The sequence below is a fragment of the Phyllobates terribilis genome, unplaced genomic scaffold, assembly GCF_046119375.1.
Source record: "Phyllobates terribilis strain yellow unplaced genomic scaffold, ASM4611937v1 Scaffold_9__5_contigs__length_417890890, whole genome shotgun sequence".
Classification (NCBI taxonomy): domain Eukaryota; kingdom Metazoa; phylum Chordata; class Amphibia; order Anura; family Dendrobatidae; genus Phyllobates; species Phyllobates terribilis.
This window is the reverse complement of record NW_027362769.1, coordinates 371,340,500-371,355,712: the sequence shown is the minus strand read 5'-3', so window position 1 is coordinate 371,355,712 and position 15,213 is coordinate 371,340,500. Positions and strand designations below refer to the sequence as shown.

General features: G+C 48.5%; 1 protein-coding gene across 1 annotated transcript in view; it reads left to right on the top strand.

Moving 5' to 3' along the window:
* LOC141162311 (uncharacterized) overlaps positions 1 to 15,213 on the top strand; it is a 59,377-nt gene that overhangs the window by 36,290 nt on the left and 7,874 nt on the right. The window contains exon 2 of the mRNA XM_073648288.1: positions 13,305 to 13,415. Within this exon, the coding sequence (XP_073504389.1) occupies positions 13,305 to 13,415 (111 nt within the window). The remainder of the gene's footprint in view (positions 1 to 13,304; positions 13,416 to 15,213) is intronic.

Genomic DNA, 15,213 nt, shown 5'->3' with positions numbered 1-15,213 from the left:
CAGTACAAGGGAAAAACCAAAACCACCTTGCATACAAAAACTACACAACTACAACAGAGGGAACACCAACGGGAAAGGAGATAAATGATAAAGCGAGGAAGGGAAAAAACACTCCAAATACACTTATCTCTGAAACTCCAAATACCACGATCCGCTCTGTTAGTCTGCATGAAATGCTTTCACCGACACTTCACTAACAGACCAGCAGGCATTTGAAGGAGTCTCACTACAGCAGCATTGATTGCAGCTGGGCGAGGCTGGACCTCGTCTAGCACAGAGAGAGAATTAACTCCCTCACTGCCGAAAAACACAAAGCACCAAAAAGTCAGCTGCGAGAAGTCAGGCTGTGTAATCGTGACGATCTTCGTGGCGACACACCCGTGACAGTACCCCCCCTTCTACGAGGGGCCTCCGGACCCTCAGGGCCAGGTTTATCCGGGTGAGTCGTGTGGAAGGCCCGAACTAATCGGTCTGCGTTAATATCCGACGCAGGAACCCACATCCTCTCCTCAGGACCATACCCTTTCCAATGAACCAGGTACTGAAGGGACCGGCGATTAAAGCGTGAATCGATGACCCTCGATACCTGGAACTCCAAGTTACCCTTGACCACCACTGGAGGGGGAGGTAAAGGTGACGGTACCACCGGCGCCACATACCTCTTAAGCAACGATCTGTGGAACACGTTGTGAATTTTAAACGTAGGGGGGAGGTCAAGACGGAATGCCACCGGATTAATAATAGAACTGATTCTGTACGGCCCGATGAACCTGGGACCCAGTTTCCAGGAGGGAACCTTAAGTTTTATATTCCTGGTAGACAACCATACCCGATCGTTCACACTAAGGTCCGGACCAGACACTCTCCTCCTATCAGCCATACGTTTGTATCGGTTCCCCATAGTATTCAGATTCTTCAGCACCCCTCTCCATACTGAAGCGAGTGATGAGGAAAATCGTTCCTCCTCAGGAACCCCCGAAGAGCCCCCCCTACTGAAAGTACAAAACTGGGGGTGAAAACCATATGCCCCAAAAAACGGGGACTTACCAGTGGACTCGCTCCGCCTATTATTAAGAGCAAACTCTGCCAGAGGTAAGAAAGAAGCCCAGTCCTCCTGGTTCTCTGACACAAAACACCGGAGATATGTCTCCAAGCTCTGGTTCATACGTTCCGTCTGACCATTGGTCTGAGGATGAAAAGCCGATGAGAACGACAAATGCATCCCCCGCCGTGCACAAAACGCCTTCCAGAACTTGGACACAAACTGAGACCCCCGATCAGACACCACCTCGGAGGGTACCCCATGAAGCCTCACAATCTCCCCAATGAACACCTGCGCAAGAGTTTTAGCATTAGGGAGAGCCGGAAGAGCGATAAAATGTGCCATCTTGCTGAACCTGTCCACTACAACGAGTATGACCGTTTTACCCGAAGACGGAGGGAGGTCCGTAATAAAGTCCATAGACAGATGAGTCCAAGGACGCTCTGGGATCTTCAAAGGTAAGAGGGCCCCAGACGGACGGGTATGTGAGGTCTTAGAGCGCGCACAAACCCCACAGGACGCGACAAAAGTTACCACCTCCTTATGTAAGTTAGGCCACCAAAACCGACGCGAGAGGAGATCCACAGTTGCTCTACTCCCTGGGTGTCCTGCAAAAACTGAGTTATGGTGTGCCTCGATCACCTTTTGTCGCAACTGATCTGGAACAAACAGTCTCCCCGGAGGTCCAACAGGGGCGTCCCCCTGAGCCTCCAATACCTCCTCCTCCAGCTCAGAGCATACTGCCGAAACCACCACCCCCTCCTGAAGGATAGGAATCGGGTCGTCCGTATTCCCGGCCCCAGGGAAACTACGAGATAAGGCATCCGCCTTTACATTTTTTGACCCAGGACGATATGTAACGACAAAATTAAACCTGGTAAAAAACAATGACCACCTAGCTTGTCTGGGATTCAGACGTTTCGCGGACTCCAGATATAGCAGGTTCTTGTGATCGGTGATGACGGTGACCGGATGGACTGCCCCCTCCAAAAAATGGCGCCACTCCTCAAAAGCTAACTTAATGGCCAAGAGTTCCCTATTGCCGACATCGTAATTCCTCTCAGCGGACGACAATTTTTTAGAGAAAAAGGCGCACGGATGCCACTTACCAGGGGACGAACCTTGTGACAATACTGCTCCCACCCCTACCTCGGAAGCGTCTACCTCTACAATGAATGGCTGTGACGCATCAGGTTGAATGAGTATGGGTGCCGAGGCAAAACATTTTTTCAAGGAGGAGAATGCTTGACAAGCCTTGTCAGACCACCTAGAAAAATCCGTCCCCTTTTTAGTCATGTCTGTGAGAGGCTTAACCATGGACGAGAAATTACGAATGAACTTCCGGTAATAATTAGCAAACCCCAGGAAACGTTGTAGTGCCTTAAGATTCTCTGGCCGATCCCACTCAAGAACTGCCCGCACTTTCCCAGGGTCCATACGAAAACCGGACGCTGAAACCAGGAAGCCTAAAAACTGGAGTTCCTGTACGGCGAACACACACTTTTCCCATTTGGCATACAGTTTATTATCCCGCAAGATCTGTAACACCTGCCTAACGTGCTCCTGATGAGACACCAGATCCGGCGAGTAAATTAAGATATCATCCAGATATATGACAAGAAACTGTCCCACCAGGCGGCGAAAAATGTCATTAACAAAGTGTTGGAACACCGCCGGGGCATTAGTCAGACCGAATGGCATGACAAGGTTCTCATAATGCCCCTCCGGAGTGTTAAACGCCGTCTTCCACTCATCCCCCTCCTTCATCCTAATCAGATTGTACGCCCCCCTGAGATCCAACTTAGAGAACCATTTGGCGCCCACGATCTGATTAAAGAGATCGGGAATAAGTGGGAGCGGATACGGATCTCGGACCGTAATCCGATTAAGTTCACGGAAATCCAGGCAAGGGCGTAGGCCTCCATCTTTCTTCTTAACAAAGAAGAACCCCGCAGCCACCGGTGAAGATGAAGGTCTAATATGCCCCTTAGCCAGACTTTCTGAAATATAATCCTTCATGGCCTGCCTCTCAGGACCAGAAAGGTTATACAACCTAGCTTTAGGTAACTTGGCCTCAGGGAGCAGTTTTACAGAACAGTCATACTCGCGATGAGGAGGTAGTTCCTGACACCCTTTCTCCGAGAATACATCCTCAAAGTCCGCCAGAAATGGAGGTAAGACCCAAGGAGTAACCGCACCGATGACCGTGTTCATGCAGTTTTTATTACAGAATTTACTCCATTGGCTTATCTCTCTGGTTTGCCAATTAATAACCGGGTTATGCTTAGTTAACCAAGGAAGGCCCAACACTATAGGAGTGGGAAGACCCTCCAACACGTAGCAAGACAACAGTTCTTTATGTATCGCCCCCACTTGAAGTTTTACGTCATGCACAGCTTGCAAAAAACTTCCCTGACCGAGAGGCCTGGCATCGATCGAGAATATGGGGATGGGTTTAGCCAACTCACTCAATCGCATACCTTGAACCCGGGCAAACCGAGCATCAACAAGATTAGCCCCGGCCCCACTATCCAGAAGAACAGATATCCTCTCAGTTCTCGTACCCACCACCACCTCCGCCGGTACGAGAAACTGAGACGAACCTAGGGACGAAATACCTACTCCCAGATTGCCGTCCACCACACAACCTGGGATCAACAGTTTTCCGACGACTCTTCACTCTGCAAGGGACGGGATGGACACCCCCCAATAAAATGTCCCTTTCTCCCGCAGAAGAAACACCTTCCTGTCTTATGGCGCACCACCGGTCCCCTCCCCCGAAATGATGTCCCTTCTAATTGCATAGGCACCTCTGGACTGACCAGGGGAACCACCATATGAGGGGACCTTGTAGGAGGTGGAGTCATCACAGGGGGTAGAGTTATCCCGCACCTCTCCCGAAGCCGTCTGTCAACGCGAATAGCAAGGGCCATAGCGGCTTCCAGTGACGCGGGAGAGTCATACTGTGCCAACACATCCTGTAATTTGTCGGATAAACCTTGACAAAACTGGCTCCTAAGAGCCGGGTCATTCCACTGGGTGTCCGTGGCCCACCTACGGAACTCCGAACAGAATTCCTCCGCCGGGCGATCTCCCTGCTGGATCCTACGTAACTTAGACTCAGCAAGGGAGATCCGATCTGGGTCATCATATACAAGTCCCAGAGCAGCGAAAAACCTATCCACTGACTGGAGAGCCGGGGAGCCCGGGGGAAGAGAGAACGCCCAAGATTGTGGGTCCCCTTGCAGGAGCGAGATGACAATTCCCACCCTTTGTTCTTCACTCCCCGATGACCGAGGCCGCAGCCGAAAGTACAACTTGCATGCCTCCCGGAAAACAAAAAACTTGTCCCGCCCCCCAGTGAACCTGTCAGGGAGAGCTACTTTAGGTTCTGGTCCGGCTTGCTCCTGAGGATACAAAACCTTGGACCTAACGTCCGCCAGCTCCATGGACAAACTCTGCAACTGCCGAGCTAGACCGGCTACTGGATCCATGGTAGCTGGAGAAAAACTAAGTGGTCGGTGAAAATGTCACGCTGTCTCTGTATACTGGAGGTAGGGGGCCTAAGCTGACCCTAAGCTGGGGCCCTGACTAATCCCTCAACCTGGAGGTACTGTTAAAGGTACAGAGGTCCAGGCCGCCAGCGTAACCCCTACCTCCTGAGGATCCCTGCACCTAAGTAATCTAGTCCTGAGAAGGACCCCGATCACAACAAAAGGGGACAAGTAATAATATGCCCATACACAGTACTTAGACGAACGAGACAGTACAAGGGAAAAACCAAAACCACCTTGCATACAAAAACTACACAACTACAACAGAGGGAACACCAACGGGAAAGGAGATAAATGATAAAGCGAGGAAGGGAAAAAACACTCCAAATACACTTATCTCTGAAACTCCAAATACCACGATCCGCTCTGTTAGTCTGCATGAAATGCTTTCACCGACACTTCCCTAACAGACCAGCAGGCATTTGAAGGAGTCTCACTACAGCAGCATTGATTGCAGCTGGGCGAGGCTGGACCTCGTCTAGCACAGAGAGAGAGAGAATTAACTCCCTCACTGCCGAAAAACACAAAGCACCAAAAAGTCAGCTGCGAGAAGTCAGGCTGTGTAATCGTGACGATCTTCGTGGCGACACACCCGTGACAGTAGAGGGGTCATGCCAGATAAGGGGAACCGGTCCCTCAACTAGTGGAGAAACAGCAAGGCTCAACTAGAAACCGGAGGCTGCAGGGTTTCATGTCCTGTAGCCACAAGTCCACACTAGTCTCACTAACAAGGTAGCCACATAGGACCTAGGGGATGGTGACACCCTGCACTACAACCACCATCATCCACCCACACTGCCCTGAAGCTACACTCTTCCTGTGGGGAGTAATAATACCATTGCTGCAAAACCACCAGCTTCAGAGGACTGTTCTGCAGCGGCGGCCCCCTTTAGCCGCACTCCACAGGTGGCGTAGTTGGACTCTTTAATAAAACCCATACACAATTCCCCTTGGACTGACCGCCCTGGATCACGGACCGTGTCACCGCCACAGTGACTACAACCCCCAGCGTCTACCGGCCAGGCACCAGGTACCCCACGGCCCAGGGGGGCGCGTCAGTAGTGTTGAGACAAGTGAATTAGTCATACAGCAGAGTTTAGGATAGCTTGGAGGGGTGTGAGAGTGTTAGAGGGGAGGCCAAAGAGCAGGAGGTTGCAGTAGTCAAGGCGGGAGATGGTGAGGGTGTTGTTTTTGCAGATTCGTGGTTGAGGAATGTACGGATCCAGGAGATATTTTTGAGTTGGAGTCAGCAGGAAGTAGAAAGGGCTTGGATATGTGGTTTGAAGGAGAGGTCAGAGTCCCGGGTTAATTCAAGGCAGCGAGCTTGTGGGACTGGGGAGAGTGAACAGCCATTGACATTGATAGATAGGTCAGGCGGGGGGGGATGAATGAGGTGGTGGAAAGACGATGAGTTCTCTTTTATCTATGTTAAGTTTTAGAAATCTGTCAGAGAAGAAGGATGAGATAGCGAACAGACATTGTGGGATTTTGGTTAATAGGGAGGAGATATCGGGTCCAGAGAGGTAGATCTGTGTGTCGTCAGATGGTACTGAAAGCCGTGAGACTCTATAAGTTGTCCTAGGCCAAATGTGTAGATGGAGAAGAGCAGGGTCCTAGGACTGAACCTTGGGGGACACCAACAGATAGGGGGCGAGATGAGGAGATGGTGTGTCAGTGGGAGACACTGAATGTCCTGTCTATTAAATACGAGGAGATCCAAGATAGGGCCAAGTCTTTGATGCCAAGAGATGAGAGAATCTGTAGTAAGAGGAAATGGTCCACTGTGTCGAAGGCAAATGACAGGTCTGGGAGGATGAGGACAGAATAGTGTCGCTTGGATTTGGCGGTTAGTAGGTCGTTGGTGACTTTAGTCAGGGTAGTTTCAGTAGAATGGTGCGGTCGGAAGCCAGATTGGAGGCGGTCAAAGAGAGAGCAGGAAGAGAGGTGGGAGGACAGTTCAAAGTGGATATGTTGATCCAGATGTTTTCAGGCGTAGGGGAGGAGTGATATGGGGCGATAGCTAAACAGAGAGGATGGGTCGAGGTCACCTCAACTCACTAACCTAACTCTCCCCTGTTCCCTCCTAAATGTTAATCTTAATCTGCTCCTGCCTATTCATCTGTCTCCACATCCTCCATGCACCAAATAGCACACGGTAACTCCTCTTAGACAGATACTGGCTGATGACCATGTTCTACCTATTGTGTCCCCCTTTTTCCATATAGATTGTAAGCTTGCGAGCAGGGCCCTGACTCCTCCTGTAACTGTTGAAATGTGATACATTGTATTGTTTTTATTGTCGGTATTTGTCCTTATTTAATTATAAAGAGCTGCGGAATATGTTGGCGCTATATAAATAAAAATAATTATTATTATATTATACTTAGTGATGAGCGAGCACTAAAATGCTCGGGTGCTCGTTATTCGAGTTGAGCACATTGGAATACTCGGTTGCTAGACCCGAGTAACGAGCTCAATGTAAGTCTATGGGAAACGCGAGCATTTTTCAGGCGGTCTGCAGAGGGCCTAAAAATGCCCAAATCGATGGGAACAGTGCTCAAATGACATGGGAACAGCATGGGGAAGACCCCTGGAAGCATTTCTGACCCCCCGGTCACTGCTGCCAACAATGTTGTCAGAGTATTACGCCACTTTTACGGACTCACAATAAAACATACAAAAACGAAACCAAAATGGATTTTCATGGGAAATATGTTAAGGAACATCCTTTCCAGGGTAATGACTTGTATATAAGGCAAAATAAATAATCAAAACCAAAAATACTCGTCCACACCTTGGGCTATGTTCACAAGTAGTGTTTTTTATGCGTTTTTACACTTTTGTATTGCTTTCAACCATGACAAATGCATTCACCAGGAAATGTCATTTTAACATTTTACAACCTTATCTGGCCATATGGTGCGTGAGACATGATCAAACACATCCTGTTTCATTTATGAAGGAGGAGCTCTGAAAGTCACAAAGCCTATTTAAATAGGGCCATCAGGCGGCCTTTACTATTCCTTTTCTTAAAGGGCCAGCAGTCGGCCCTCACTATTCTTAGAGAGCCATCAACTGGCTAAGCTTTGTTGTTCCCATTACTAAAGAGTGGGTCTCCTATACTGTTATTGCGTATGCAGTGAGTGGCAGGGCTGCCCAAAATTTGGACGCTCCCCAATACCCCTTTGAAAATTTGGACACACCCCAATACCCCTTTGAAGAGACTTAGAGGAGGGCCTCCTGGAAACAATGTTCCCAATATTTGGAAGTGGGTCTCCCATACTGTTTGCCTATGCAGTGAATTCAAGGGTAACAAAAAATTTGGAGGCACTCCAATGCCCCTTGGAAGAGACCTGGAGGTCAGAGGACCCCCTGAAAACAATATTCCAATTATTAGGAAGTGGGTCTCCCATTGTGTTTGCCTATGCAGTGAATGCAAGGGTTGACAAAAATTTGGAGGCACTTCAATGCCCCTTGGAAGAGACTGGAGGTCAGAGGGCCTCCTGAAAACAATGTTCCCATTATTAGGAAGTGGGTCTCCCATTGTGTTTGCCTATGCAGTGAAAGCTAGGGTTGCCAAAAATTTGGAGGTACTCCAATGCCCCTTGGAAGAGACGTGGAGGTCAGAGGGCCTTCTGAAAACAATATTCCCAATTTTAGGAAGTGGGTCTCCCATTGTGTTTGCCTATGCAGTGAATACAAGGGTTGGCAAAAATTTGGAGGCACTCCAATGCCCCTTGGAAGAGACGTAGAGGGTCTCATGAAAAAATATTCCCATTAGAAAGGAGTGGGTCTCCTATACTTGTAATGCCCATGCACTAAGTGTATGGGCTGACAAACATTTACCCCTGGGGGGTATACATGAACATACTGTATAACAATTTTTTTTATGGGCATCATAAACACCCTTTAAAAAAATTATGTGGGTGTTGCATCACGGACCACGGTCACCCTGGTGATATGGTGGTGGAGGATGAGGATGAGGAGAAGGAGGAGGACAAGAGCAAATTGCCAAAATCAGGAAGCGTATACCCATGTGTGGGTGTGAAAAGGTGCATGGGAATACACCTCCCCAAAAAAGACACTGGACTTGAGTTTATGTTACGCTGCTATCATTCGGTGGTGTTGAGAAGTCTGGCCAAATCCAGCCCTTGTTCATTTTTAGAAGGGTCAGCCTGTCAGCATTTTCAGTTGACAGGCGGATGCGCTTATCAGTTATAATTTCACCAGCGGCACTAAAAACCCGCTCTGATAAAACGCTAGCGGCAGGGCAGGCCAGGACCTCCAAGGCATAGAGAGCCAGTTCATTCCATGTATCCAGATTGGATACCCAATAATTATAAGGCACAGAGGAATTACGGAGGACGTTAGTATGGTTGGCAAGGTACTCCCTCAGCATCTTCCCGAACTTTGCACTCCTTGTGAGAGTACCCCGCCTCAGGGCCTGTGCGATGGGAGGGGCTGAGAAAATTCTCCCAGAACTTGGACAGTGTTCCCCTGCCTCTGCTGGATTGGAGTTGTGTTTCTCTTGCCTGTAGTCCTTGGTTGTCCAACGAACTGTGACCTCTGCCGCCAGCGTTTTCAGATGGGAATTTTTTTAATAGTTCCGCAGCAAGGGCCTTCTGGTACTGCCCCATTTTTGTAGACCTGTCCGCCTCAGGAATAAGAGATTTAAAGTTCTCCTTGTACTGTGGGTCTAGAAGTGTTACCAACCAGTAATGAGGGTCATGGGAAAGGCAGCGTAACATAAACTCAGCCATGCGTGCCAGACTGCTAACAGGCAAGACTTCTCTGTCTCTTCACCAAGAGGACGACTGACCATGCTCTCCTCCTCCTCCTCTCTGTCCTCAGGCCATCCACGCTGAACAGATGGTATGACAGTTGTGCAGATAGTACCCTCTATAGCACATGAAACTAACTCCTGTTCTTCCTCCTCCTCTTCTTCATTGTCACCCAATCGACGTTGGGCTGAGATGAGGCTGGGCAGTGTGTAATCACTCTGTATGGTTCCTTGCTCCATCTCATTGTGCTTCACCTGCAATGCATCCTCTTTGATTGTGAGCAGAGAGCATTTCAGAAGACAGAGAAGCGGGATGGTGACACTAATTATGGCATCATCGCCGCTCACCATCTTGGTGGAGTCCTCAAAGTTTTGGAGGATGGTACATATGTCTGACATCCATGTCCACGCCTGAGGTTTTATGTGTGGAGTCTGAACTGAATACCGACGGCCTTGTTGATACTGGTACTCAACAACTGCCCTCTTCTGCTCACAAATCCTTCCCAACATCTGCAGTGTAGAGTTCCAACATGTGGGGACATCGCACACCAGTCTGTGAGCCGGAAGCTGCAAATGCTGCTGAAACACGGCAAGGGCAGCGGAAGCTGTAGGTGACTTTCTGAAATGGGCACACAGGCGGCGTACTTTAACAAGCAGATTCGGCAGCTCTGGGTAGAATTTGAGAAACCGCTGAACCACAAGGTTATGCACATGGGCCAGGCATGGAACGTGTATAAGTTCGCCTCGCCTCAGAGCCGCCACCAGTTTCCGGCCATTGTCACACACGACCATGCCTGGCTGTAGGTTCAGAAGTGTGAGCCACAGATCTGCCTGCTCTTTCAGAGCTGTCCACAACTCTTCAGCATTGTGCGGTTTGTCACCTAAGCATATTAGCTTCAGCACAGCCTGTTGCCGCTTGGCCAAGGCAGTACTGCAGTGCTTCCAGCTTGTGACTGATGTGGTAATTTCAGAGATGGAGGCTGAAGAGGAGGAGGAGGCTGAGGAAGATGAGGTGCAGGAGCAGTAGACTTTAGGGGCTGGGGACCGAGTACCAAGGGACGGCCTCCGCCATCAGGTTGCGGAATGCTTCCGTCTCCACGAATCTAAAAGGCAACATTTCGAGCGCAAGCAGTCATGAAATGTGGGAATTTAGTAGTGTGGCCTGTGGGGTGTTGGCTGCATATTTGCGCTTGCGTTCCAAGGACTGGGGTATAGACAACTGAATTCTGCGCTGGGACAAGGTCGTGCTTCCTGATGCTGCTGCTTAAGAGTGCGCAACGACAGGTGCAGGGCAGGAGGCATCTTCGCATACACCATGGACAGGGAATTGGCTTGCATGCACAACAGCGGAAGAAGCAGTGGTGCCACTCGCAGACACTGTTCCTAGACCCTGGGGTTCGGCCCATAAAGTGAAGTGCTTTGCTTCCATGTGCCTGATCATGCTGGTGGTGGTTAGGCTGTTAGTTTTGCCACCCCTGCTGATGCTGGCCCGGCAGGTGGTGCAAATGGCCTTTTTGGGGCTATCGGCAGAGTCTTTAAAGAACAACCATACTCGGGAAGACCTAACAGTTGTACTGGCAACTTCCTTCATGTTGGTGTTACGGGGAATGGTTGCCTGCCTTCTGTCTACGGCCACCACACTGCTTCTTCCTGCCTGTTGGGGTGCTCTGCCTCCCTCCCCCTGTGTGCTGCCGTCCTCGCTCTGCATGTCCTCCTGCCAGGTTGGGTCAGTTACTATATCATCCACCACCTCGTCTTCCACTTCTGCACCCTGGTTCTTTTCCTGACTTTCTGGCAATTGTGTCTCATCATCGTCCACCTTTTGTGACACTTTCCCACCGTCGCCTTCATGTGACCGTGGCTGCTCAAATATTTGGGCATCGCTACATGCTTCTTGCCCCGCTTCAAGTGGACCGGGCCAGAGGCCCAAATCTATAAATGGAAAAGTGAACAGCTCTTCAGCGTGTCCAAGTGTGGGATCAGTGTCTCTGGGCACTCGGCATGGTGGGAGGAAGGAGGTTCAGGGTGAGGAATATGCGGTCCAGACTCACGGCTACTGAGCCTTGACCGTGTGGAAGACAGGGTGGTGGTGGTGGTGGCTAAATGACTGGAAGCATTATCTGCTATCCAACCAACAACCTTTTCACACTGCTCTGTGTTCAATAGTGGTGTTCTGCGGTCGCCTATTAATTGGGAAAGGAAGGTCGAGCAAGAAGATGTGGGTGTTTGTTGTGGCACAATTTCAGCTTGCCCACGGCCTCTGCATGCACTATCACGTCCAGTGTTCCCTGTCCCTTGCCACGTGCCTTGCCAATTTTAAATGGAGGACAATATCTTCCACGCTCACTACAAATGGCTGAATTTGGAGCAAACTTATATGTGATCCGTGTGATGTAGAAAACACAGTTTTAAATACCTGGCCTGTAGGTAACTATTGTGAACAGCAAACTGGTCTCAATAGCTTCACTGACACACTGAAATTTTTTTTTAATGGAGGCCAGAAATGGCAGTATTTTCAACGCAATTATATGTGATCCGTGTGATGGACATACCACAGTTTTAAATAGCTGGATTTTTAGAGCAGTAATATGGAAAGGACCTGGCTGTATTCTTCAGTGCCAACAAGCAAATAGCGCAGAAAAACGGTGTTCTCTGGATTGTTTTTTAAGCAAATAATGAGGATTAAGATACCCAAAAAATTATTCCTGTCCCCTGAGACCTGGGCCTTTGTCTAGAAATATCAGCATTTTTCTAAATAGCGGCAGCAGAACAAACTGGAATGGAGCCTCTTGTGCTATATGCACTCCAGTCTGCTATATACCCTGCCTGCCTATATACACTGCCTGCCTGATATCTCTGCAGATGGATTAGTCCTTAGAAGGACTGTCTGTTGAGATGGATATGTGTCTCTAATATAGTTTGGTATACCTACACTAACTGGAAACAACCAAATCTCTCCCTAGCTCAGCAGCACCTCTCCCTACACTGATTCTGGAGTGACTGTGACGAGCATGATGGCGCAGGGTCTGATATAGACCTGATGACGCTGTGCGGCCAGCCAATCACTGTAATGCCACAACCAGCATGGCTGCTGCATTACAGTGAGTGGCAGACAATCCCTGTATGTTCATTGGCGCTCTAAAGAGCACCAAACATGCAGGGAGGGGACCCGAGCAACCCCGGAGATGCTCGGGCGAGCACCTAGCAGTAGCGAGCATGCTCGCTCATCACTTATTATACTACATTATCTGCACTGAAAAAGTTATCACAGTGTTACCTCTCACAGGTAACTTGAGACTGTCTTATCATCCTGGAGCTGATCATTGGCTGAGCCTTTGCCATTCTGGCTATTCTTCGATCCATTTGAATGGTAGTCTTCCGTTTTCTTCCACGTCTCTCTGGTTTTGCTTTCCATTTTAAAGTATTACAGGTCATTTTAGCTGAACAACCGATCATTGTCTGCACTTCTTTATAAGTTTTACCCTCTCCAATCAACTTTTTAATCAAAGTACGCTGTTCTTCTGAACAATGTCTCGAACGACCCATATTTCTCAGGCTTTCAAGGAGAAATGCATGTCCAACATGTGCTGGCTTCACCCTTAAATAAGGGCCACCTGTTTCACACCTATTTCTTCACAGAATGATTGACCTCACTAATTGAACTCCACACTGCTATTATTTTGAACACATCCCCGTACAATTACTTATTCAAATACACAGACTTAAAAACCTGCAGATCATGAATGTTGAGTCTGTTGGTTTTCTTAGAATATACTGCACCAACTGGTAAATTATTTGACATGTGGTAATATAAAACAGTGATTAATCTGGTTAGTCATATTGGATGGCTATTATTTTGAACACTACTGCAGAATATTCCACTCGAGTTTTCCTTCTGTCTGTGACTTTTAAATTATTATTTTCACAGTTTTGAAATCCAGGCAAAATCTGCTGATTAATCATCCTGCAGCCATAATGGAGAAAGGAGAAAGCGATGTGCAAGGAGATGAGTGGCGGTGCAAAGAGGAAGTTCATACAGGTAACTGTGAGAAGTCATCACATAATAAATAGAGATGAGCGAACTTGTTCAGAAAACATTCACCAATCTCAAATTTGGCATGAACATTGCACATTCGGATTCGTGTTCGGACCCCTGAGCATTTTTACTAAAAATTGGCAAAATTCGGCCAACGTTTGTTAGGTCTTTGGCTAGGATAGTGGTGCTGTATGATGAGCGAGGAAGGGAGGACGTGTTTGATGAGGGGAGTGGTGGTTGGTAAAGGTTAGAGGAGCTGCAGAGTGTTATTCTTAATTTTTTTTCTTAACTTAATGTGTGGAGATTCCGGCAGCCAGTCAGGGCGCAGAAACCATCCTCAACGTCCAGATACAAGGGCTTGTGTCATTGGCTGCCGAAGTCACATGTCCCTCTCTAAATAAAGAGCGGACATGTTGGTTTAGCTCCATTTTGTCAATGTAACAGCGCAGAGAGGCTGCTCCTACTGGATAGTCAGATCGTTAGCTAGGCGGTTGATTGTCAGTCAACAAGTTGAGATAGATAGGATACTGTGTGGCTGTGAAATCGACCTTTCAGCAGATCAATCGTTTTTGCAAACTGTGTGGTCCAGAGACACCAGGGCACATTTCAGCATATAACTGTTAATATGGAGGAGGCCAAATTTGAGAATCCAAATTTTTGGTGCTAATAGCGTGCTGCAGAAAGCAGGCCACATTTCAGCATATAACTGTTTTGTGCTGCTGATATTGTGTTCCAGAAAGGAGGCCACATTTCAGCATAACAATATTTACTGCTGGTCATATTTTTGTCCAGGTAGCAGTCTACATTTGAAAATACAAATTATTTGTGCCAATACCGTGGTCCAGCCACACTATCTCAGCAAATAAATACTGATTGGTAATTTAGTGAAAGGTGACTGACAGGTCTGGGCCTAGGGTGTGAAACAGCAGGTTAAAAGATGGGAAGGGTACATCCTACATAAGTGGGAGAAAACGAGATCATGGTGGAAGGGGGAATAGGCTTGATGTTCAAGGTGTACGTGGGGTAGGTGGTACTGTTACTAAAAGCTCTACTGAACAAACACCATCTCGTCCTATAGAAAGACAACTGACAACTTCTGTTACTGGACGGGCTACTCCAATCTCTTTCTTTGGCAGCCGCACAGCGGTATGCTTTGTAGATGAGGGCCAGAAACAGCATGTGCTCCAGTGGATGGCAAGCGCTGCTTTAAGTGGCCTCTCCTCCTCTTCCTCCACCTCAACATCACACACAGTACAGTCCTCAGAGGTGGCACCCCAAATAGCCTGATTTCCACCGGTATCACAACTCTCCAACCACCCAACTGACTGTGGGGAACCACAGATGGGCGAGTCTGCAGAGCTGTTCACATATTTTATTCCATGGCCATCACAGGTCTGCTCCAAAGATTCACAGACTCAAGAGGAGGAAAGAATCTGCATCGATGCTCAAAATTTTTGTCAGTTGGATCCGGGGCTGGATGAAGTAGGGTCCAAGCAGAATCCAGAACCTCATCACCAGACGTTAACCCCCGGGGGTGGAGGTGATCTTGATGACACTCGGATACCTGAGGTGCACGCGGACTGTCAGGGCAGGAAGAGGAGGAGGGTGACTCTCAAGGCGAGGAATGGGAGAACAGAGAGGATGATGATGAGGTTGTAGATCTTACTTGGTGTGAACCCAGAGGCAAGCAGCTGAGTAGCTCAGCAGAGAAAGTGGAGGAGGAGGAAGGCGAGGAGGTTACATTGCGGCCTCACGCACAGACATGACAAGCACTGCATCCTCAGCCACAAATCTGACTGTG